This window comes from Bufo gargarizans, chromosome 7, assembly GCF_014858855.1.
Source record: "Bufo gargarizans isolate SCDJY-AF-19 chromosome 7, ASM1485885v1, whole genome shotgun sequence".
NCBI lineage: Eukaryota > Metazoa > Chordata > Amphibia > Anura > Bufonidae > Bufo > Bufo gargarizans.
Window position 1 is genome coordinate 195007795 of NC_058086.1, and position 25028 is coordinate 195032822.

The 25028-nt window shown below is 43.2% G+C and overlaps 1 protein-coding gene across 2 annotated transcripts in view; it reads right to left on the reverse strand.

The window, feature by feature from the left end:
- Nucleotides 1-25028, reverse strand: part of LRIG1 (leucine rich repeats and immunoglobulin like domains 1) — a 90639-nt gene that overhangs the window by 40687 nt on the left and 24924 nt on the right. The window contains exons 2-3 of one of the 2 annotated variants that reach the window (XM_044302023.1): nucleotides 12299-12370; nucleotides 2509-2583 (exon numbers count right to left, since the gene is read on the reverse strand). In XM_044302023.1, coding sequence (XP_044157958.1) covers nucleotides 2509-2583; nucleotides 12299-12370 — 147 coding nt within the window. The remainder of the gene's footprint in view (nucleotides 1-2508; nucleotides 2584-12298; nucleotides 12371-25028) is intronic. The other variant, XM_044302024.1, reaches the window with a different exon arrangement.

Below are 25028 nucleotides of genomic sequence, written 5' to 3' on the forward strand. Positions count from 1 at the left end.
ACTTTCTTAACAGCGAGGGTTTAAAGAACAGTTTTTCTTGAGCTGAAAAGCTTCCACTCTTTGGAACGGGGACACATTGAATGTGAAAAACACAAGAAAACAGTGGGAGCTTATACTTGTTGAAGTCAGAGAAAGGACTCTTTCGTAGAAGTGCTAGTGACTGGAACACTTGGGGACTTTCTAAAAACCTCATTGATGTCATATTGCATTGAAATCTGTGCTTTCTTTAGCCCTGAATGAAAAAAAAAAAAAAAGAAAATTCAAGGCATCTCAAGACGATTTCTCCAGATCCCAATAGTCAGCATTTCTTTCCTCACTGCAGAGTCCCTCAGTGTTTGTGAAATAGCAGGGGACAGCTAATTGACCCTTTTCTATTAAACACTAGACATAATAGAGGAACATCTGGTGATTGAAAGAAGGCTCTCAGAGAGGCTCTGTATTCCTGAATTGGACTTCCCAGCAATGGAAGGCAAATCTTTTCAAGCAACACAAAGCTTTCTATAGGTTTGGTAGCAAAGGTATCAAGAGAACCCTAAAATATGAAGCTTCAGGTCGTAATGGGTCCTCAACATGGGAAGGAATTTGCTGCTGTGAATTTCTACAAAAGGTTTTAAATAGGTCATATATTATATGTATTCATCTATAAAACTTGCCCCATGATTTTCTGAATTGTACGGAAAAAGAAATTATAGTAATTTGCCAACTCTAGAGAGCTCCGTTTGAGAATCAACCCACAACATTTTTTGTCATTTCCATGGTAGAACAGATGGATTTGCAGATGCCCTACTTGGATTTTAGGTCCTGTTCACATCACATTAGAGCCTTCTGTCTGGCCTATACTTCGTGAGTACTGTCTGTCTACCACTGAGGTATGTATGCCACTGTATGGGCATCTTCTAGTGACTCCCATGTTAAAATAAAAAATAAAAAACATACAGGGATGCCTCAAAGCATAGCCAACTACGATTTTATATATTCAGTTCTCTGTCCACCTCAGTAACATCACTGAGGTCGCACATGCTCAGTTTCATACTTCAACTGGCACTGTATGGATCTACTATTAGAAGATAGTTACAGGGATGGCGCTGCAGCAGAAAGGACACGACCTCTGAACTGCAGCTTTAAATAAATCTAGCAGAGCAATCCTTGTGAGGTACGGGGCTGGTTCTGGCTTTGTTAGAATAAGATCGTCATGTACTATACGATGTCTGAATTTCATTCTTTTACATTAATCATGGGATAACCCCTTTACCTAATTATACAAATCATTTACTGTATGCACGTAAAAAAATAAAATAAAATGATAATGCCCAAGTTTACCCAAGGGATGACGGTGAAGTGGCCAAGGACTCTGTGCCTTCCGACTATGGCTGACTTCCAGCGTCAATCTCAGATCTACAAGCTACATCAACAATTTTATTGATTGAGCAACATGCCAAGTCACCTCAACCGTGTTTGTCGAGTCGTTTTTTTTTTCCACTTGAAGGTAAACACAGGTGAGCAAATTCAAACTGAAGAAATAAAAGGTGAGCGTATCAACCTCTAACAAAATGCAGATCAATAGCGCCGTAGGATTAAATGCTAGTTTAATCAAGAATAACTTCTGTAACCAACTTAAAGTACACAAATGAAGACTTTACAGAAAAGCATTTCCTGGCAAAGATAAAGCACAAATCCAAAGGTTTAATGAAGCAGAGAGGCTTTTTACAAAACACATTTCACTGGATCTTGGGTTCCGATAACAGTGTTCTCAGTCACACAAATGAGCAGACAAATGAGCAGTTCAAATAAGACTCAGAAACACCCTCTTAGGCTACTTTGACACTAGCATTTTAGTTTTCCGGTATTAAGATCCGTCATAACCCCACACTTCAGTTCAGTTTTGTCCCCATTGACAACGAATGGGGACAAAACTGAACAGAACGGAGTGCATCAAAATGCATTTCGTTCGAGACCAGAGGGCAAACCGCAACATGTTGTATTTTGCTTTCCGTCCTGGGATGCGGAGCAAGACAGATCCGGCATGACCCCCAATGCAAGTCAAAAACAGAAAAAAAACGGCTCAAAAAAAAAAAAAAAAAAAAAAAAAAAACACAACAACACGGATCTGTCATCATTTACTTACATTGTTTTCAGTGCCAGATTCGTTTTTTTCCCTCCGTTTTTATGACCAGGTACAAAATCACAAGCTTGATGGAATGGAAGACATCCTGAACAGATCTCTTTCCATTCAGAATGCATGAAGAATAAAACTAAAAAAATTTTCCTGCTGGATCTCAATACCGGAAAACAACGCAAGTGTGAAAGTAGCCTTAGCCAAAACCAGGTAAAGACTAGATCCGTATAAGGAATAGAAATGTAGTGGTGGCGATCTGTGAGCAGATTAATTTTGCAAGTCAAGATGATGGCCAAGTACAAAATTGCCATATGCCAATTCAAAAAAATGGTAAGTGCCAAATAAAAAAGTCAGTTTACAATAAAATAAAATGTAATACAAAATAAACTTACAGTGAAAGGCTGACGATTTGTGAGGCGGCAGATCCAAGGTAGGGGATGGCACTTAGCTCGTTGTAGCCCAAATGCCTAAATGAAAAATACAAAAACAAAACCATAAATATGCAGGTAATGTTAGAAAGAACAACAACTGGAAATTACACACATTTTTTGAATGACAAAATTCAGAAGTTTTTTTTTTGCCTTTTCAGAGAGTAAACACTAATTTAAGTACATTTTCTCGAAAATAATGAAGTGTCAGACAATCTTCTAAAATGTTCCTTTATGGCTATGTTCATATTTAGCTTGGAGGCTCCATCACAAATTCCTTTATATATAATGCAATATATGGCTTAAAGAGAAAAAGGCGCACACACGGTGAATAGGAAATGATCCTCATAGGAGGAGGTAATAAACGCGTTGTCTCGAACTAAAGAATAAAAACGGATTTTATTTGACACCCTCATCTGGTTGTGTATTGCGCCTCTGACTATCTCCAATCAGCTCGACAATTCCAGTCAAGTTAACTTCCAAAATCATATATAATGGGAAGAATAGCGCCGACTGCAGAACAATGGATACATAAATGAGGTTGGTCATAGAAAACGATACAGCAGATGCAAACATAGCGTTAAAGGGGTTGTCCAAAGATTTTGCTATTGATGCCCTATCCTCCGGATAGGCCAGCAATATCAGATCGGCGAGGGTCTGGCTCCCCCCACCCCTGCTGATCAGATGTCACCTCGTACCTTCGTTACCAGAATTACACAGTTACTTTCATTGTATAGTGGACTGAACTGGTAGCTGCAGCGCTGCTCCCAATGAAATGATGGGGAACATTGCTCCAGTAACCAGTTCATCCATTACACAAATCGATGAAGCTGGCGCCACTACCTGAGCTAAAGGGTAACAGCTGTTTACCTGGGGTGCAGGTTGTCAGACCTCCACCAATCTGAAGACAGGTAATCAATATGAAGGTCCTGAACATCTTCTTTAAGGTGGTCATACGCTTTAGATAGCTGTTGGCCTACTGCTCTTTTGGCCGACAGCTATTTCTCCAGACCACCCAATAGGTTGGATATTCATGTGTTCTGAGTGGGGAGTAAACAGCTGCAAGATACCTCTGGTAGCAGCTTATCTCCCATGAGAACAAGGGATTTAGCTTGATGAATTCCAACACGCTCAATCCTTTATTCTCCAGAAATCATCTTTTGAGGAAAAGTCAGAACATCACCACGCACCATAGAAGGTTATCCTCACACTGAATTTGGCAGCATTGCTGTAATGTGTTCGGCTGCTCATTGCTTCATTCATTAGAATGGCAGTTTGAGATCCAGGGTTGCCCTTTCCATTGCAACCACGGCCAAAAACTTGGAACCATAGTTAGCCATTGGACTCCATAGGGAGTCAAACCTTCTGGTCACCTGCAAAACAGACTCCTCTGCTCTCCATTCCCTGTCAGTCGGATTTGTGCATGTCTTCCCTATGTTAAACTACTTCTAAAATATACAAAAAAGTAAGTAAATGGTCAAACCCAATGTCATATTCTACAGCAGTTTTTTTTTCTCCATTGGCTGCATGTGGGCTGTGATGTGAATGTTCCTACTTCAGATGGAAAGCTCACATTATGGCCATGAGGGCAAGCATGGGAGAACAACTGTAGAATATGAAATTGGGTTTGTTAATTTTGACCTTTTTTTTTATATTTTTTTTATATTTTAGGAGTCTATTTTAGAAGAAATTATAATTTGTAATAGGTTTCAAGAAAATTCCCGATTATGCCCCACATTTTACCCATTTGCTTTCGCACCTGTGTTTTAGCAACAAGTACCTTGTCATTACACAGTATTTTTTTTTTTTTAAACGGCAGAGGTCATGTACTAAACTTTGACCCCAGGTTCGTTTTTCCCATTAAATCTCTTCCACATCTACAAATTGTTGTGTAAATAAAGGTCCCCGGCAATCTGGTGGTCATTAGGACACGCTCATGTACATTTTTGTACTTTTCAATATAAATAACACTACCCAACACAATTTCACAAAAATTTAAGGAAACAGATAAAGTCCCCCTGGTAACTCACAGGCGTTAAATAAAAAGTCTACCTCCCTGGCTTTTAACACAACACTATAAACTAAAATCCCTGTTGTGTTTGTTCAATGGGATATTCCTCTAATTAACACAATTTTTTGAGTGATGGTGGCTGAATCGTTGGCCACCCTCATTGATTCCCCTGCTCGCAAGCAGCATACTGAAGCAATTACCTGCTCGCTTCGAGCTCAGGAGTGGAGGGGCACCTCCAGCATCTGCTGAATTAGCAGCTTTATTTTAAGCGTTAAAAGAACAAGCTTTTCCCAAGTCGCACATTCTGTGGCAAGACCCCGAGATGAAAATAATAAGAAGAACCAAAGAAAATAGTTACCGCCCAACAGATATCCTGTGGTGGTCTTCATTTACGAAAGAAAAACATAGTAGGAACCTGTCTTCTCATCTAGGCGCGTTGCACAATTTGTAAGGTGGGATTCTGGGATATTAATGAGGTGTTAAACTAATGAAAATGTTTTACACAGCCAAACTGTATAGCAAAACGTATAGAATATCGGACATTCTGCACTTGGCTGCCATTTTCAACGGCTTTAAATATCATAATCTGTTTGACAAAGCCTTCTTTATATATATTCAGGAACGTCCACCTGGTTTGTGGGCAGTGTTTCCAAGAGAAGAAGCAATGAACATGGAAGTCTGGATGAAGAACATTACCATAGGACTAAAATGTCTAACAAATCATTAAAGGGGTTGTCCCCTCTAGACAGACACTTTTTGTTGGGAGGTGCCCAAATATAACCTAGCCACAAGTTGTCCCCAACGATCAGCTGCAAACGGTGGAGAAACCTGGCAGCAAGTGTTCAATTCACCTGCAGCACCACCACAGAGAAAGTAATAGCATAACACCTTGCCCAATGAAATCAATGGGTAGTTTGCTACGCATGGACATGTCGGGTCCTCCAAAATGAAAGAAGCTCATGATAGCAACTTTCCACTGTGGCTTCAAGGGGTTCTCTGGGATTTTTATATTAATGGCTTATGCTCATGATAGGTCATAAATATCCCATCGGTGGGGGTCCAACTCTCAGCACCCCCAGTGATCAGCTGGTTGAAAATACAGCTCTGTGGGCGATTAAGGCCTCTTCCTAGGCCATGTGACGTCACATTCATCAATCACATGACCTAGGCGCACCTCAGTCCCATTCAAGTGAACGGTCCTGAGCTGCAATACCAAGTACAGCCACTATCCAATGGGCAACGCTGTGTTTGGTAAGCTCTGGTGAGCGCCGTAGCTTCCGCAAACAGCCGATCTGGGGGGCTGCTAGGTATCAGACCCATGCCGACCTCATACTGATGACCTATTCTGAGGATAGTCCATCAATATGAAAATCGCAGAGAACCCTTTTAATATAATTTCCTGAACAGAGACCAATCTGAAAACGAGTTTTCAAAATCAGACAGACAATCTAAGTCATGGTTGCAGCGCAATGACCGACGAAAAGGTTATGGACCAATAGGTCCATAGTTTTGGCCAAATGACCATAGGATTCCAGATGGTGGACTCTAGGATTCCAGTTGGTAGCCCTCATGGAGTACAGGAGAATCTTGAGATTATATTTTCAAGAAAGGGGGGAGGTTCTTTCACAGTAGAAAAACCTGTACTACATCATGAGTCAGAAGAGGACATCCACCTAAACCTGAATTCTTGAACAAGCAGATAGGAATATTTTGCATGAATAAATATAAAAGACATGTACATATGAGTATTGTACATCATCTAAAAGGGTAACCATGCTCCTATCTGGGTGGCTGAAACGCATCGAATGTTCCATCACACTGATAACATGGTCTCATTAAAATGTACACACAAGCCATATTTAATCATGTCAAGCGAAATTGTTTAGTCAGGTGTGACAAAGAAAACTCGGCTTCTGTCTGCCGTTGTGTCGGACAAGTAAAGACATTTCTGTAAGCGATACAGAGCATTGTGTTATGACAAATCAGTCAGTAATTTTCCCATTAACTTGTCTTCGCCTGGCGAGTTCTTTTGACACGGCGTAAAAAGAACCATGAACCACTTTATTAATTCTGCACATGTACATCGCTTTTTAATGCTGCCGTAACAATTGCTTTTTTGGCTAATTCTGGATTTTCTGCTTCTCATAAACAGACGCCCGAGCTGGGGAGGGATCCTACGTATAAAATATTTATGGACCAGCTGCCAATTGTAAAAACAAAGGCTCTTAAGACCATTTGTACCTTGAAAGCTGATGTACTAAGTGATGATAATCTCCTAATAATGGCAAAAGAGGTCTTAAGGCAGAAATGGGCATTATACAGCAAGTCCGTAAGGCTGGAGAAATGGGAATGTAATATACTCAATAGGCAACGAAAAAGATCTTCATTTAGCAGCTTTTTTTAAAGGGAATGTATAATAAATATTTTAATTTTGTAATATATATTTTTATTATATACAGGTCCTTCTCAAAAAATTAGCATATTGTGATAAAGTTCATTATTTTCTGTTACTTACTGATAAACATTAGACTTTCATATATTTTAGATTCATTACACACAACTGAAGTAGTTCAAGCCTTTTATTGTTTTAATATTGATGATTTTGGCATACAGCTCATGAAAACCCAAATTCCTATCTCAAAAAATTAGCACATCATGAAAAGGTTCTCTAAACGAGCTATTAACCTAATCATCTGAATCAACTAATTAACTCTAAACACCTGCAAAAGATTCCTGAGGCTTTTAAAAACTCCCAGCCTGGTTCATTACTCCAAACCGCAATCATGGGTAAGACTGCCGACCTGACTGCTGTCCAGAAGGCCATCATTGACACCTCAAGCAAGAGGGTAAGACACAGAAAGACATTTCTGAACGAATAGGCTGTTCCCAGAGTGCTGTATCAAGGCACCTCAGTGGGAAGTCTGTGGGAAGGAAAAAGTGTGGCAGAAAACGCTGCACAACGAGAAGAGGTGACCGGACCCTGAGGAAGATTGTGGAGAAGGACCGATTGCAGACCTTGGGGGACCTGCGGAAGCAGTGGACTGAGTCTGGAGTAGAAACATCCAGAGCCCCCGTGTACAGGCGTGTGCAGGAAATGGGCTACAGGTGCCGCATTCCCCAGAAACAGCGGCAGAAGCGCCTGACCTGGGCTACAGAGAAGCAGCACTGGACTGTTGCATGTCATTCGGAAATCAAGGTGCCAGAGTCTGTAGGAAGACTGGGAAGAGGGAAATGCCAAAATGCCTGAAGTCCAGTGTCAAGTACCCGCAGTCAGTGATAGTCTGGGGTGCCATGTCAGCTGCTGGTGTTGGACCACTGTGTTTTATCAAGGGCAGGGTCAATGCAGCTAGCTATCAGGAGATTTTGGAGCACTTCATGCTTCCATCTGCTGAAAAGCTTTATGGAGATGAAGATTTCATTTTTCAGCACGACCTGGCACCTGCTCACATTGCCAACACCACTGGTAAATGGTTTACTGACCATGGTATTACTGGGCTCAATTGGCCTTCGAACTCTCCTGACCTGAACCCCATAGAGAATCTGTGGGATATTGGGAAGAGAAAGTTGAGAGACGCAAGACCCAACACTCTGGATGAGCTTAAGGCCGCTATCGAAGCATCCTGGGCCTCCATAACACCTCAGCAGTGCCACAGGCTGATTGCCTCCATGCCACGCCGCATTGAAGCAGTCATTTCTGCAAAAGGATTCCCGACCAAGTATTGAGTGCAGAACTGAACATAATTATTTGAAGGTTGACTTTTTTTTGTATTAAAAACACTTTTCTTTTATTGGTCGGATGAAATATGCTAATTTTTGGAGATAGGAAATTAGGGTTTTCATGAGCTGTATGCCAAAATCATCAATATTAAAACAATAAAAGGCTTGAACTATTTCAGTTGGTGTGTAATGAATCTAAAATATATGAAAGTCTAATGTTTATCAGTACATTACAGAAAATAATGAACTTTATCACAATATGCTAATTTTTTGAGAAGGACCTGTATTTATTATATATGTGACTACTCATACTGTATTAAAAAAAAATTAAGTGCACACATAACACGTTGGTATTTTCTTCTTTTTGCCGTTCAGTTTTCAGCTGTGCCGTGTAGACTGGGGCAGAATCACCAGAAACATCTCACCATTATTAGATCGGGGATATTTAAAGGGGTTGGCCCATCTCATGCCCTGGTGGCATGACGCTAGGATGAGCCACCAATGTCTGATAGGTGCAGGTCCAACCTCTGGGACCCACACCTATTTATAGAACGGACATCGCAAAGTGAGGGAGAGCAGATCGCACGTGCACTGCCACCCTCCATTCATTTCTAAGGAACTGCCAACAATAGCCGGCTGGCTCAGACATTTCAGTCTGCCCCATAGAGGTGGCCGTGCGCTTCCCATTCCTCTCTATGGGAAAACAGCAGAGCGCGTGGCTCGGCCATTTTCGGCACTCCCAAACAAACGAACGGAGGCTCTCCCTCACTTTGTGGGCTCTGTACTACAGATAGGTGCAGGTTTCACAAGTGGGACCTGCACCTATCATACACTGGTGGCACATGCCATCGATATGCCACCAACATGCGAGATGGGCCAACTCCTTTTGAAAAATGATGAGCGTGCTATTATACAGCTGGAGGTATAAATAAGAAAAAAAGGCAGGATAGCAACACTATACATACAAAGATAAGGCTTTCCTGGTTTCTGGTGAGAAGGGGGCACTCCATTACTTTCTGGACACTGAATTAGTCTATGAAAACTTTTCATCTGCACGAGTTTACGTGTCTACATAAAATTACATGAACAGTAGATCTTTGCAGGTAGAAGCAGGTCAATGCCCCAAGTGGAGAGTGGGGGTCTTCTGGACAATGAATGTCCCGCATCAGATATTCAGGACCCTCTCTCCTAGGGCAGGAAGGCAGCATAAGAGAAGGCGCCCTAGAATGCTAAACCCTTGCAAACCTATGAACGGCTATGCTGCTCCACGTCTATGGGGAACTTGGTGACTGAACGTACAAAGAGTTAAAAAGTAATGCCTGCTTGAATGTATGGGAAATGAAACATAACACTGACATATAATACATTCTAAAAACGGACACATTCACAAGGCATAGGGGACATTTGTTTAATAAATCACAGTCATTAGAGAACGTGACCAGATGGAAGATGGGGAGGAAATGATTGTCTGCTACTTCCATTAGGAACAAGGACACTTCATTCACTGGCTATTATGCCAATATGATTTGGGACAGATTCTCCCACACTCGAATACTGGCTAAAGCGTATATTCTATAGGACCGTGTAGAAAGCATTTGGCTCTAAAGAACAAGGACAGTTTTCCTGCCGCTTCCACGGCTCACACTGCCAGAAGAAACGGCAATCTGGCCATATAGAAGAGCTCACACAAGTCCAAGGAAAAAGTAAAATATGGGGTCATTTTTGGCATATTTAAAGAGGACCTTCCACCACTCCTGACATACCCGTTTTAATAGATTCGTGCATTGCCTGTGTAATAACAATTCTGGAGCATCTATTCTGTTGTGCCCCTCCTTTATTATTTCTACTAGAAGTTATGGATGAATTGCTAGCAGTCTGCAGTAAGGGTACAGAGGGGTGGTAACCAGTTGGGGGCGTGTACCTGCACAGACTCACTCTATCCAATCAGTGCTGCCATTTTCAGACTGTGCAGGCACCCCCCCCCCCCCAAACTGGTTACCTCCCCTCTGTACCCTTACTGCAGACTGCTAGTAATTCATTCATAAATTCTAGTAGAAATAATAAAGGAATGGCACAACATACAGACATAAGAATAGATGCTCCAGAACTGTTATTACATGGGGAATGCATGGAGCTATTAAAACAGCCATGTCAGGAGAGGGGAGAGGTCCTCTTTAACCCATACAACTTCTATGTAGCCCATATGGGAGCAAAAGTTAAGACTGGCCCAATTTATCTTCCTCGTGAGCAGTATGAACCTAAAATGCCCTTTAGTCTTAGTAAGCCCAACAAGGTTAGATGAACCAGGTGGGTCATGGTACCCTTCTGTCCACTTACCTAAGGTTAGGGCACTTTGAAATCTGTGCCAACAAGACACCACCATTGTCCTAATGTTGTATTCATGAACTTTGACCACACCAGGAGCAAATTTTAATAGACCTTATAAAAATAACCCAGAGTTTGGTATTTGTAGAATATTTTTGGACTACACATCGGGGGATTTGCCTACGGTTCCCAAGCAGACACCTGAATTTGTCACCAATGTGCCAACGCATCTACATGAGAACTGGCCTATTCAATGGGGTTAATCCCCTGCTTCTCTAAGTGGAGTAGGCAAGACTAATAAAGGATGCTCATGGATTTTATTTTTACAGCAAGGACAAAAAACCATGAAGATTTTTTTCTGGAGCTTGTGAATGGGGTATAAAAGTTTGCATTTGTGTGTATAGGATGTGGAATGGGAGGATTTTATGGAGATATAGGAATGGAATCTGTGCCTAAATCCTCATCAAATGTGTGAACATGCCATTGGCCACCTGGCTACTATTGGTGCGATCACTCATGTTTGGCAATCCTGTGCCGTGTCCCCTGGCGTAGCTGTGCTGGATCAAAAACGATGATGAAGCATTTGATAGATGTAATGCTGTGCCCCATTTCTGCTTTATAGGGGTCGTCTCACCATAGCAAATGGCATTTATCATGTAGAGCAGGCATCCTCAAACCGCGGCCCTCCAGCTGTTGTAAAACTACAACTCCCACAATGCCCTGCTGTAGGCTGATACCTGTAGACTGTTCGGGCATGCTGGGAGTTGTAGTTTTGCAACAGCTGGAGGGCCGCAGTTTGAGGATGCCTGATGTAGAGGAAGTTTATACAAGGCACTTACTAATGTATTGTGATTGTCCATATTGCCTCCTTTGCTGGCTGGATTCATTTTTTCCCCATCACATTATACACTTGACAATACATTAGTAAGTGTCTTGAATTATTTATCATGTAGAGAAAGTTCATTCAAGACACTTACTAATGTATTGTCATTGTCTATATTGCTTTCTTTGCTGGCTTGATTAATTTATTTTTTTCATCGCATTACACACTGCTCATATCCAGGGGTTACGACCACCCTGTAATCCAGCAGCGGTGGTCGTGCTTGCAAGGTATAGGAAAAGCACGACCACCGCTGCTGGATTGCAGAGTGGTCACAAACCTCTGGAAACAAGAAGTGTATAATGTGATGGGGAAAAAATGAATCCAGCCAGCAGAGGAGGCAATATGGACAATCACAATGCATTAGTAAGCGCCTTGTATAAACTTCCTCTACATGATAAATGCCATTTGCTGAGGAGAGACAACCCCTTCAAGGAGCGTCAGAGAGGTCGTAGGGTGCAAAACATCCAGTGTTCCAAAACTCTCTCTGGATTGTGAACCCACCCTGGTCAAACGCATGGCCAAGTAGTACCGTGGGCGGAAGTAACCGTTTAAGTCTAGAAGAAGACACCTCAAGGAACGCCCAAGTCCATTATGGCAATTACAGAAACAACTCTCCTTCTCTAATTGATACAGTAAAAATAAGCGTAAAGAAGAGCGCTGTGTACAGAAATACCGAGGCCTAAAAAAGCCTAATCTGCTGATGTAACCGAAGCAGGGGAAGCTGGCGCCCAGGGACCGGGTATTTCGTTTCAAACCTCCAGCTGATGCACCAGAGATCTCCTCTAAAAGTGCAGCAAAAGCTAGAGAAAAATACTCACACTTCCCGTAGACCCTGCAGCTCCACAAAGGCGGCCGGATCGATCTCCTCCAGCTTGTTGTGGCTCAGGTTTCTGTCAGAATTACAAAAAGAAAATAAAAAAAATAAAAAGAGAGAAAAGGCAATCGAATCAGCACATGGCAGTCACTGAGGTCAGCAGAAACCTTCCTGACAATTATTCTGGATCGCATGGAGAAAACGATCCGCTGTTATACAAGAGCACTTAGGAAATGGCTAGGCTTTTTTTTTTTTCCCCTCTTTCAGTTTCGGCAAACAAGCCAATTACAGAAGGCACTATGAGGATACATGAAATGCTCTGGATGCTGCGTCCTCTGGTAATTAAATCAGCAGATTCAACCGGATTAGCCCGTGTTTTGTTTTCATTTATTTTCTTTGGTTGGGAGAGTCAAACAAATCAATCTCTGAGCGTTTAGCCACCGACAGGCTCATTTGTCCGACTTCCACGCCATTAGAAAAATGAGGGCAATTAATGATAAGTTAGAGGATGAATAGTAACGTAGTTTATAAGGCTGAAAAAACAAAAAACTAATCCGTCCATCCAGTTGATCCAACGGAAGGCAAAATAAAAAACTGCGAGGTGGAAGCGAATATTCCTCATTTAAAGGGCTCATGCACACGACCGCATGTAATTTGCGGTCTGCAAAAAAAACGGACGACATCTGTGTGACGTCCGTGTTGCATCCGTATTTTTTGCGGATCCACTGTAACAATACCAGTCCTTGTCTGCAAAACGGACAATAGGACATGTTCTGTTTTTTTTTTTTGCGGAACGGGTATGCGGACACTGAATGCATACAGAGTCATTTCAGTTCAATAAAGAAAGAATTTAAAACAGTCATTTCAGTTTTGTATTTTTTTTTTGCTAGCCCCATTGAGATCAATGGTTCCACATACGGACCAGTGAAAAAAAAAAACAAAAAAAAAAAACACGGAACGGAAAAAAAAAAACACGGAACGGAAAAAAAAAAAACACACGGAACGCAAATGGAAGATAAACACGTTTGAGTGCATGAGGGAAAAAGAATTCCTTCCAGACTCCAATCAGAATCACTCCCTAGATCAACGTCTCATCTCCAGAAATCTAGTAACAAGTAAAACCTTGGAAGACACAAGTCTCCTTGGAAAGTCATCGGTCTTTATAATGGCTGACATGAAATGGATTGTCCTACATGGAGAACCCCTTTCGGCAAATTAGGACCTTCTAGTGATTAGCTGATCACCATGGGTCTGCCAGCTGAGACCCTTGGCGATCATATGCTAGCTGCACATTTCGCCTGCAGTGGCCACTGCAGGAGAAATAGGGTACTGCATGGCTGCGATCCTTGGTAGTATATAGTTTCACTCCTCTAGTCCTCCACAGCAGAAGCCACTCTGCTAGGGGGCCCCAATCAAGAAACCCCTCTCTATGACGTCCATGTGACCCAGTAGGACAGGGGTAGGTAACCTCAGGCACTCCAGCTGTCGTGAAACTACAACTCCCAGCATGCATACTTGCTCTGCTCTTCTCAGAACTCCCATAAAAATGAATGGAGCATGCTGGGAGTTGTAGTATCACAACAGCCGGAGTGCCGAAGGTTGCCGACTCCTGCAGTAGGACATATGGTCTAGACTCTAGAGTTGTCCTAATAGGAACACCCTTCAAAAGGTTCTGTTCTGTAAATCTGCTACTTATGAATCTCCTGGACCTTTCAAGGGATTACTAGGCAGACTTTTTATTCTCGAGAATGACAACAACAACAACAGGTATAGACGCCGTTTCAGCAGCCTATATAGCCACTAGGGATGAGCAAATCGACTTCGTCCCAAGTGGTACCTTGGAACCGAACCTAAGTTCGGTAAAAGGATTTTTACAGTAGAAATTAATTTCTTAAGTTATTACCCGAATTCCCACGAGACTTCGCGCAGTAATAACTTCGGCTCATCGGACCAATACATTAGAATACTGTACGGAACACTCGCTCCGTACGGTATTCTAATAAAAAGATTTATGCGAATAGACTTCGGATGTTTAATCCGAAGTCAATTCGCTCATCCCTAATAGCTGCATACAGATCAGCCCCCTAGTGGTGAAAACACAAACAAGATTTTAGAACTGTTCTCAGTACGTTACGGAAAACCCATTGAGATGGTAAAGACACACTTTAAATTTAGGGATGGGGCGGATATCACGGTATTCAGCATATGCATACTGACAGCCACTTTCTATAAAACATGTGAGCCCTGTAGGTAATGCAGTGAATTCAATAAGCAAGCGGACTCCTGGTACAATACATGTCCAATGCAATAACGACCTCCCATGTTTGATGCCATTATTGTATTATAATCCACGCACACCGAAACCTGTTTTGTAACGATCTAGAGCGAAGGCTTTCCCGATACACCGGTCCAGGAGAGCGCACGCCGTCACCGTTCCTTTGTTACATGAATCCCTTTATAAAAGAAAAGCCTTAGCGGCCATTCAGCATCGATTGCGAATCATCTATCTGAATAAAAGTCACGTGAAGCATAGACGGACAGTGCATTCTGAGCCTCATTTGATAACATGTAGGACAAAAATGAGATTTGCTCGTCGGAGATTACATTACCGGTTAACCACATAATGAGGTTAGCTTGAACGTGTCACTACTGATTTGAATTGTAGTGAGGAAGTCTTAATGGACAAATAAAATATCCATACGACATATTAAATCACGGATAATGCAGTCTGACAAACGCTGGCGCACGGAGGTAATGGTGTAGTGCTTGAACTCTGCCGCTGAAAACATGAAACCGTGAAGGATCATGGAATATACCCCTAGAAACCAGAAAATCTGCCTCACTGTACAGTGATATACCCCAAAACCATGACACGGCTATACAAAAAAAAAATAATAATCTGACATCATATAGTGCAGGATAATCCATTTCCAACAAAGCTAAAACCAGCCCCGTACCGCACATGGATCCAGAGAACTCCCCCTTCTTAGGCCTCTTTCACACTTGCGTTGTCCGGATCCGGCGTGTACTCCACTTGCCGGAATTACACGCCGGATCCGGAAAAACGCAAGTGAACTGAAAGCATTTGAAGACGGATCAGTCTTCAAAATGCGTTCAGTGTTACTATGGCAGCCAGGACGCTATTAAAGTCCTGGTTGCCATAGTAGGAGCGGGGAGCGGGGGAGCGGTATACTTACTTCCCGTGCGGCTCCCGGGGCGCTCCAGAATGACTTCAGAGCGCCCCATGCGCATGGATGACGTGCCATGTGATCACGTCATCCATGTGCGTGGGGCGCCCTGACGTCACTCTGGAGCGCCCCGGGAGCCGCACGGACGGTAAGTATACTGCTCCCCCGCTCCCCACTACACTTTACCATGGCTGCCAGGACTTTAGCGTCCCGGCAGCCATGATAACCATTCAGAAAAAGCTAAACGTCGGATCCGGCAATGCGCCGAAACGACGTTTAGCTTAAGGAAGGATCCGGATCAATGCCTTTCAATGGGCATTAATTCCGGATCCGGCCTTGCGGCAAGTGTTCAGGATTTTTGGCCGGAGCAAAAAGCGCAGCATGCTGCAGTATTTTCTCCGGCCAAAAATGTTCCGGTCCTGAACTGAAGACATCCTGATGCATCCTGAACGGATTTCTCTTCATTGAGAATGCATGGGGATAATCCTGATCAGGATTCTTCCGGCATAGAGCCCCGGCGACGGAACTCTATGCCGGAAAAGAACAACGCAAGTGTGAAAGAGCCCTTAGATTTATTTCAAGCTGGTAGCTCAGGGCGCTCTCTCAAGGGGAGTGTTCTTTCTGCTGCAGCTCTCTCCCCATCACAGCACAGGGGGTGTGTCTTTTCTGCTGCAGCTCTCTCCCCATCACAGCACAGGGGGTGTGTCTTTTCTGATACAGCTCTCTCCCCATCACAGCACAGGGGGTGTGTCTTTTTAGATGAACAGGTGATATAGCTGGTGGCAGTTGAGGGATGGATCTGAGCATGTGCGTCCACCTTAGTATGTGGATGTGTACATTGTTATACAGATTAAAGACCAGGTGGTGCCATTATGATTATGAAAATAAAATCTCACACCTGGAACATTTTTGTAACAGAAAGTAAATGAGAAAAGTCAGTAGTTTTTCATGTTGAATTATATGAAAACAACATTTAATGGTGGCATAGCCCCTTTAGGGCTCTTTCACACGAGCCTTTTTACTACAAAATCACAGTGAGAAAGTTGTCACTGTGATTTTGTAGTAAAAAGATCACAGAAAGGCACAGAGCATTATAAATCATGTTAATGCTCCGTGTCTCTGCTGTCCGGAGCGGGGCTTGGCACTCTTTCACACGAGCGGATGCCGTGCAAGTAATCCGCTGCGGTAAAAAGCCCATAAATGGATTTTCTGGTAATTAACATTTTTAAGCATGTCCCCCTGAAACAGGAGATTCATACTTACCTGCTCCACGTCGATCCAGTCCTCTGCGCTGCCTCTATCTTACGGTCCCCGCACCGTTTCCTTCCGGCAGTCACGTGCACTGCTTCAGCCAATAACTGGCTTCAGCCATGATGTGACCACATGCAGCACATGAATGCTGAAGCCAGTCATTGGTCGGAGCAGAGCACGTGACCATGCACATGCAGCACGTCACCACTGAAGCCAGTCATTGGTCGGAGCGGAGCACGTGACCATGCACATGCAGCACGTCACCACTGAAGCCAGTAATTGGTCGGAGCGGAGCACGTGACCATGCACATGCAGCACGTCACCACTGAAGCCAGTCATTGGTCGGAGCGGAGCACGTGATCATGCACATGCAGCACGTCACCACTGAAGCCAGTCATTGGTCGGAGCGGAGCATATAATCATAACTGGGAAACCCCTTTACGAACTTAGGGGCACATCTAGAACTCTCTGATGGATGAACACCGCAGGAAAAATTGATAGTGTGTTATGCAGGGAGGTGGGCGGGGCCTGACACCTATCAAAAGGTGTTGTGTGTCATGCACCACCCCCCTGAACTATCCTTACAATCGCTAAGAAATTGGTCAATTTTCACTAAAAGAAACATTCTTTCCATTTATTTTCTTACACCCATAAATACAGAGCTAATGTTCACGTAAAAAGGAGTCAAGTTTTCCATAGCACATTTCTCCCTAAAAGGCGGTTTTTTCCCCTCGAGATACACAAAAATAACTAAAATTACTAAAACACGAAAATTAATTTTTGATTTCCTCGCCAAGTCTGGTTTTGTCAAAAACACATAATCCAATACGACCGAGATGCTAAACCAAAAACACATGGGAGTCAAAATGGTGACACGTTTAACTGTCCCTTAAAATAGCAGCACAAGTTAGGAGCGGCGACAGTTCTGTAGCTGGCGACACGTACGCCACAAGGGGTCACTCAGGGCCTCGTTTATCAAAATGGTCGGACACCAAACCTGGCCGCAGGTTAATAAATGAAAGCCGAGCTCCGATTGGTTGTTCCCTTTTGATAAATTGTCTCACATGTTCAGGATACAGAGATTGATCACTGCCCGCAATACAGCTAAGAAACGTGCGGACCGCAAGGAGTGACAACTAGGGGAGCAAATAACGCTCCTGACAACTGCTTGTCGTCAATGGAGTTTGCCTTTTACATCAATCTGATCTTAACACATCACCCTACCTACTGATTTTTTTAAGGGGCATTTACAATGCCGTATCCATTTTGTGATCCTCATTTTGTGGATCAGAACATCATGCCCTTTGTCAGCAATGCTTAATTGTGTCCGCAAAACGGACAAGAATAGGACATGTTAAATTTGTTATTTTTTTGGGTGGGGCACGGACAGGACACTGCTTGCTGTCCAAATCATTGAATGGGTCTGCATTTGATACGGGGAAGAAAAAGTATTTTTTGTGGACTGCACACGGTCCCATTAATTTCCGCAAATAAAAAAAAAAAAATTCATTGGTGTGCTGTATGCATCCGTGCATTTGTTCCGCAAAAAGATAGAAAAGAAAAAAACCATGGACATCTATGTTTCCCGGACCGCAAAGTGGATACGGTCATGTGCATGAGGCCTTAGTGATAATTAGCCCATGTTCAGGCGTGACGAATTTCATTGCAGATTTTTGGCGTGGATTCTGCACCAAAAGCCCACGACAATTTACAGTATTACGCATATGGATGAGGATTTCAGACCCCTGTCCACACACGGGGCCAAGATCCTCACAGATTTTATGGCATGCTGCAGATAAATCCGCAGCATGCCCACTCTGTCAAGAAAATGTCGCACGTTTTCACCCGTCGATGTGGAACTACACAAATTTGCAAAACCTCTAGCACGTTTGAAATTAGGAGGGCATGAAAGTATAATGTATGGGACATAACGTGCCAGGGGAAATAACATCACGCTTAATATTTACAACGGAAGCGCTGCGTTACAAAAACGTTTACGGGTTTCTCGAGTAATAAAAACTGATTTTTTTTTTTTAAAAAGTACATTATTTTCCGCCTTGTCTGTTTTTACGAGCTCTATCATGTCTTTAGGATATATACTTCAAGAGCCGCCGGCATAACATTTGCATCGTATGTGTCGCTGTTGCAGAAGTCGACTCCCATCTTAAAAGCATCTGTCTGGGCGTCCGCGTCGCCAGAGGTCTTAGAATTTAAGCAAACATTTAAGGCTTCCAATGCCGTCTGGTGATTTATCAGCTATGATTGGAGCACAGTGAAAGTTTGTTCTCAGTGGTCTACCATAATCTGCCGTGCTAATATTTCAGCGCCGGCCACAGCCATTCATAATCAAATACAGAGAGGATTCTGTGCAGTGAAGTGGTTGGTATTGCGGTTTTCATTTTTTTTTTTAAGGGGTTCTCCTGAATTATGTATATGGAGGTTAAAAGTGCTGAGGCTGGGTAGCCCTCCAAATTAGCAAGAAGACGTCTGTAAAGAATAGGTATCTGTCTTGGTTATGAAACCAGTCCCACGACCCTTCAAGTATAGTTTTTATCATGCCTTCTCTCTGTGGACGGGTTAAAGGGGCTGTCCGACAAAAGATATTCTACAGTTTTCAAACCAGCACCTGGATCTAAATGCTTTTGTAATTGCATGCGATTAAAAATTTTGTATAGCCAGTGAGTGCTTCAGTAAAATGTATCTGTATAGCGCCACCTGCTGTTTTTTTTAAAATAATTATTATTTCTTTGTCCGGCTCACCGAGATGGTCGCACGTGCTCAGTTTCATCCTTTAACTGCCTCCTGAGTTGTAATAGGGAGAGAGCTGCGGCAGATAAGACACGCCCCCTGAGCTGACGTCTATCTAGCGGGGCAATGGGGAGATCTCTGGATCCATGTGAGGTACAGGGCTGGTCCTAGCTCTGTTAGAAAGAGGTTGTCATGTACTATAGGATGTCAGATTTTCATTAATCATGGGATAGCCCCTTTAAGTCCATGGCTCTCTACAGACACAGGTGGTCAAGAAACCCACTTTCACCCACTGACAACTTATACTAAAGATTCTCTGTTTATACCCCGATCAACCGGTGTTCTCACAGGGACACGGTCTCATCACAACAGACCTAAGACCTTTTTTCCATATCTTCTTTAACTTGTTCCAAGAAAAATTGACCATTGGTTGCCAAGTGTTATCACTGAGCAAGCAAGTCACTGACGCAACAAGTTTTGACACGGACACACACAAGATTTTTAGAATAAAAAAAAATTGCTGCTTTCTTTACAAAAAAAAATAAAAACAGCGCCACACATGACCATAGGATGTATCTGGTATTGCAACTTATAACATTTAAAGGGCATCTGTCAGCAGATTTGTACCTATGACACCGGCTGACCTGTTACATGTGCGCTTGGCAGCTGAAGGCATCTGTGTTGGTCCCATGTTTATATGTGCCCGCATTGCTGAGAAAGATGACATTTTAATATATGCAAATGAGACTAAGTGCAGCAGAGGCATTGCTGTTACACCTTAAGGCTTAGCTCCCTCTGCATCTGCTGTGCCCACACACACACACACACACACACACACACTTTGACAGGACAAGGCAGTGTAAGAGTCATCACTTCTGGATCTGACATCCAAAGAGGAGAGGACGTGGCAGTTGCAGAGAGAGCAGAGCAGAGCCTCTAGGTGTAATGGCAATGCCCCCGTTGCTCCTAAAGGCTCATTTGCATAAAAAAAACTATTTTTCTCAGTAATGCGGGCACATATGAACATGGGACCAACACAGAGGCCTTCACCTGCCAAGCGCACATGTAACAGGTCAGCCAGTGTCATAGGGACAGATCTGCTGACAGATGCCCTTTAAGGGAATGGTGCTGAAGTGCAATACCAGACACAACCTGTGGTCCGGTGTGGTGCTGTTGTGGTAAGAAAGCAGACAAAACATTTTATAACTTGTGTTACACACAAGTAGAGGGAAGCTGGACAAAAATGACGTTTCTAGCAAGGAACCAAGCGTGATAATAGCAGGGTCGGGCCCACCGGTGAGTGAACGACGTCCAGTCTTCCCCATGTGTCATCTGTCACATTCGTAACATAAAAAAATCCTTCCAAAAATACCCCGTTTTTGAGCCACAGCAGTCCTTTCATCTGCTACCCAGCCACGTGTCTAGGGCTTATCAGTTCCCGCTTTAGATTTTAGGATCTATTAAAAATGCAGTGCACAGGGCCAAGTCTGTGTGACCTTGGACAACTCTCCGTGTTAAGCCCCAGTTCAGAATTAGAGGGTCATTTATTATGTGGAGGTTTATAGTCATCATCTACTTATCTGCACCTACTCCTCTCCTTGTCAGTGCTAACTGGAGTTCTGGCATTCTATTCACGAACCAGGCAGAACAGTATGTTCGGCTAGGGGTTGTCTATGAAGAATATCTGCTTCATATGCCATCACTTTATTATCATTAGGAGTCCGTCCTTCGGGACCACCACCTCACCTAGCAAATAAGGGGCCGCAGCATCGATTCAGTGTTGTGATCCCTTCATTCTCCGGATCTGTGAGGGTCCAAGAGGCAGGATCTTAAAGTGATATGTGATGCGAATAGTCCTTTAAAAAGGAACATTTTGGTCAAAACAAGTAATGTGCAGACTGAGGGGTGGTGCACACCCGTCCCCTTGGGCCTTGCACTAGACATGGGCCTTATATATCAAGACGGTTTAGCATAAAAACCTGGCTTTATCTCCCATAGCAACCAATCAGAACTTGCCAGGAGTTAAAAATGAGAACCCAATTATTAAATGGGTCTTGTTGCCCATAGCGACAAATCAGGGCCTAGTTTTGATTTAAACTAAACTTAAACTGTCCTTGCTACCCATAGCAACCAATCAGAACTCAAGGCTGCTTTTCAAAGTGGTGTTGTCTCCCATAGCAACCAATGAGAACCCAATTTTGATTCTTAAACTGTGCTTGTTGACTGTGGCAACCAATGAGAACCCCATTTTAAATGGGTCTTGTTGCCCACAGCAACAAATCAGGGCCCAAGCTGGATTGGTAAATTCTCCTTGCTACCCTTAGCAACCAACCAATCGAAACTCAATGCTGCTTTTTAAACTAGCCTAGTTACCCATAGCAACCAATTAGAACCCAGTTTTGCTTTTTAAACTGGCCTTGCTACCCATAGCAACCAATCAGAACCCAATGCGGCTTTCTAAGCTGGCCTTGCCATCCATAGCAACCAGTTTGAACCCAGTTTTGTCCGTAGCAACCAATGAGAACCCAATTTGAATTCTTAAACCAGCCTTGTTGCCCATAGCAATTATACCGAGCCTAGCTTACAGTACAAAGCAGCCTTGTTGCCCAGATGAACCAATCATAGCTCAGCCTTCATTTCCCTAAAGAAAGAAAAAAACTAAAGCTGTGACTGGTTGCTAGGGGCAACAAAGCCAGTTCTCCTGGTTAGACAGTTTTGCTAAATGAGGCTCAGTGTTCCAATTTTACCCCCAATAATGCCCTCTATAAAATGCCAGATTTGTAATATTGGCAATACGAGTTCTGCCACATCACAAACTCGCCTCTGCTCCCTCTACATGGCAGGTTGCTGTACGCAGTTTACCGCACAACAGCCCGACTGTTCCTCCTGCACTAACTTGCTAGGGTCTTTCAAACAACAGCAATTCACCAATGAAAAGATCTTTTCTTTTCATGGGTGGATAAGATGAGAGGCCTGCCAAGATCTCGCCTGTCAATATTTATCCAGGGCTGTGCAACCGTGATTGCATAAACCTGCCTCATGTCAGCGCCCCCCTTCATGAATCATTTGCCACTGCACCTCTGCACAATGGAGATTATCGACAAGCCTGGAGTTTTCCTTCCTTCCCTTTCATCTTTGCTCACCGCCTGACCTACAACGATGGCAGCCGGCGCATATCTCCCATTAGGTAAACACGCGGTAGAAAAATATCAATAGAGCTGAGCGCTGCGGTGAGGGCGTGATTTATGATGCTCGCCATTGTTTGCCCGCTACCATTTTCTGCTAAGTGACAGCCACATAATTCGGTTTTAACGCCTACATAACTTGGTCCCAATGAACTAAATGGTTCTGAAATTATCTATTCTACGAGAAGAGCAAGAAAAAAATAAAAATTGTGGTAGCCGTGTACCATCCACCAATAAAAAATAAAAAAACTCATTTGGATACCGCATGTCTCTTTAAAAGAAGATGCAGTTTTGGGTGCATTTTCATTGCGATTATTATATATATATATATTTTTTTTATTTATTTTTTTATTCCATCTCACTGTAAAAGTTAGGGCTCATGCACACAAACTTATTTTTTTTTTGGTCCGCATCCGATCTGCAATTTTTGCAGGTTGGATGCAGACCAACTTCAATGGGGCTGCAAAAGCTGTCCGCATCCGTTTGTCCGTTCCATCCGCATTACGGACAAGGATAGGACTGTTCTATTACAAGCCCTTAAAAACCACACTGAAAAGCTAATTAAGGCCTCATGCACACGGCCGTTGTTTTGGTCCCCATCCGAGCCGCAGTTTGGGGGGCTCAGGTGCGGACCCATTCACTTCAATGGGGCAGCAAAAGATGCAGACAGCACTCAGTGTGCTGTCCGCATCCGTTGCTCCGTCCTGTGGCCCCGCTTAAAAAAAATTTAAAATAACATAACAGGTCCTATTCTTGTCCGCGCTTTGCAGACAAGAATAGGCAGTTATATAAGGCCGTCTGTGCCGTTCCGCGAATTGCGGAACGCGCACGGATTCCATCAGTGTTTTGCGGACCGCAAAAAACACACCACGGTTGTGTGCATGAGGCCTTAAACTGCAATGTGTTATCGCAAAAAAAATAAAAAATGTTAAATGGGTACACGTCACTGTTCCAAGGGCGTGATTTGATTTTATGACTAAAGGGGTGGTCTCACTTCAGAAAATGTCATTTATCATGTAGAGGAAGTGAATAGAAGGCACTTCCTAATGTATTGCGATTGTCCATATTGCCTCCTTTGCTGGCCGGATTCATTTTTCCATCACATTATACACTGCTCGTTTCCATGGTTACGACCACCCTGCAATCAATCACTGGTGGCTGTGCTTGAACAGTACCGGCCTCTTTAGTGGCCCAGACTGCCGGAGCACACATAGGCCGCCGCTTTTTCCTATAGTGTGCAAGCAGCTGATTTAAATTTTTTTTGTATGATAACAGCGGACATTTTTTGCCGTCAACCACTATATTTAGGCGATTTTTTTAATCTACATAATAGTGGCCATTACTGGTAGTTACCCACCGTTTACAGGTTATTTTTGATAGTGGCAGCCATTACTGGTAGTTGCCTACCGTTCCCACATCATTTATTTTTATTTTTTTCATCATAGCGGCCCTTTCTTGTGGTCACCTGCCATTATCATGAATTTTTGGGCAATTGCAGCCATTACTGGAAGTCACCCCCCATTTTAAAGTCAATTTTTGATAGTGGCAGCCATTACAAGTAGTCACCTACTGTTTCCACATAATTTTTTCATAATGGCAGCCATTACTGGTAGTCACCCCCATCATTAGGTCTTTTTGCTTTACATCAGGAGGAAATGCTCCTTTCAATGTGTTCCCCCCTGTAAACTGGCAGACAAAAAAAAAAAAAAGTTTATAACAACTTTTTTTCTTTTTTACTAAAGTTCCCGATTGTCCTCCTGGTCTCAAGGATCACAGAATCTTGTACCAACATCGGCTTCACATCACATAGCACAGGAACAAACAGAATTCAATTACTTTACTCCGGCTGCCACTGAAGTCACTTTAAATCCCTTCACCTCCCCCCCAGACTCCTTCCTGCCTTCACACCTCCCTACAGTAAACCTGTCCTGAATAATTACCCAGCCACAGCTCAGCGAGACCTCAGGCGCACAGGCCGGGCCTATAGGCGACGCCATCAGAAGAACAGCCGGCCGGCCCGCTCCTAGCAAATCATTCCCTGACAGTCTGCAGAACCTGCACCAGAAATAACTGGGGGGGCCTTTACTTCGGATCTTCTCCATGACAAGCTTTCTCGAGTCCTCTTCTCGGAAAATGGCCGCAGGCAACATTAATGGGATTTCCAGGTGCAAAGCGACAGTGGACCTACCGTCTTTCCAAAACTTCTACGAGTGCCAAATGTTTCCAAACTTCAAGAAAGTGAAGAATCAGATTTACTTCACACAATATTACCGTAAATACAAAGTTGTGCAATTTAATAAAATAAAAATCTGGAATTTCCCAGCATTTGCCGCAGGACACCGAGCAGATAAAAAAAAACAAA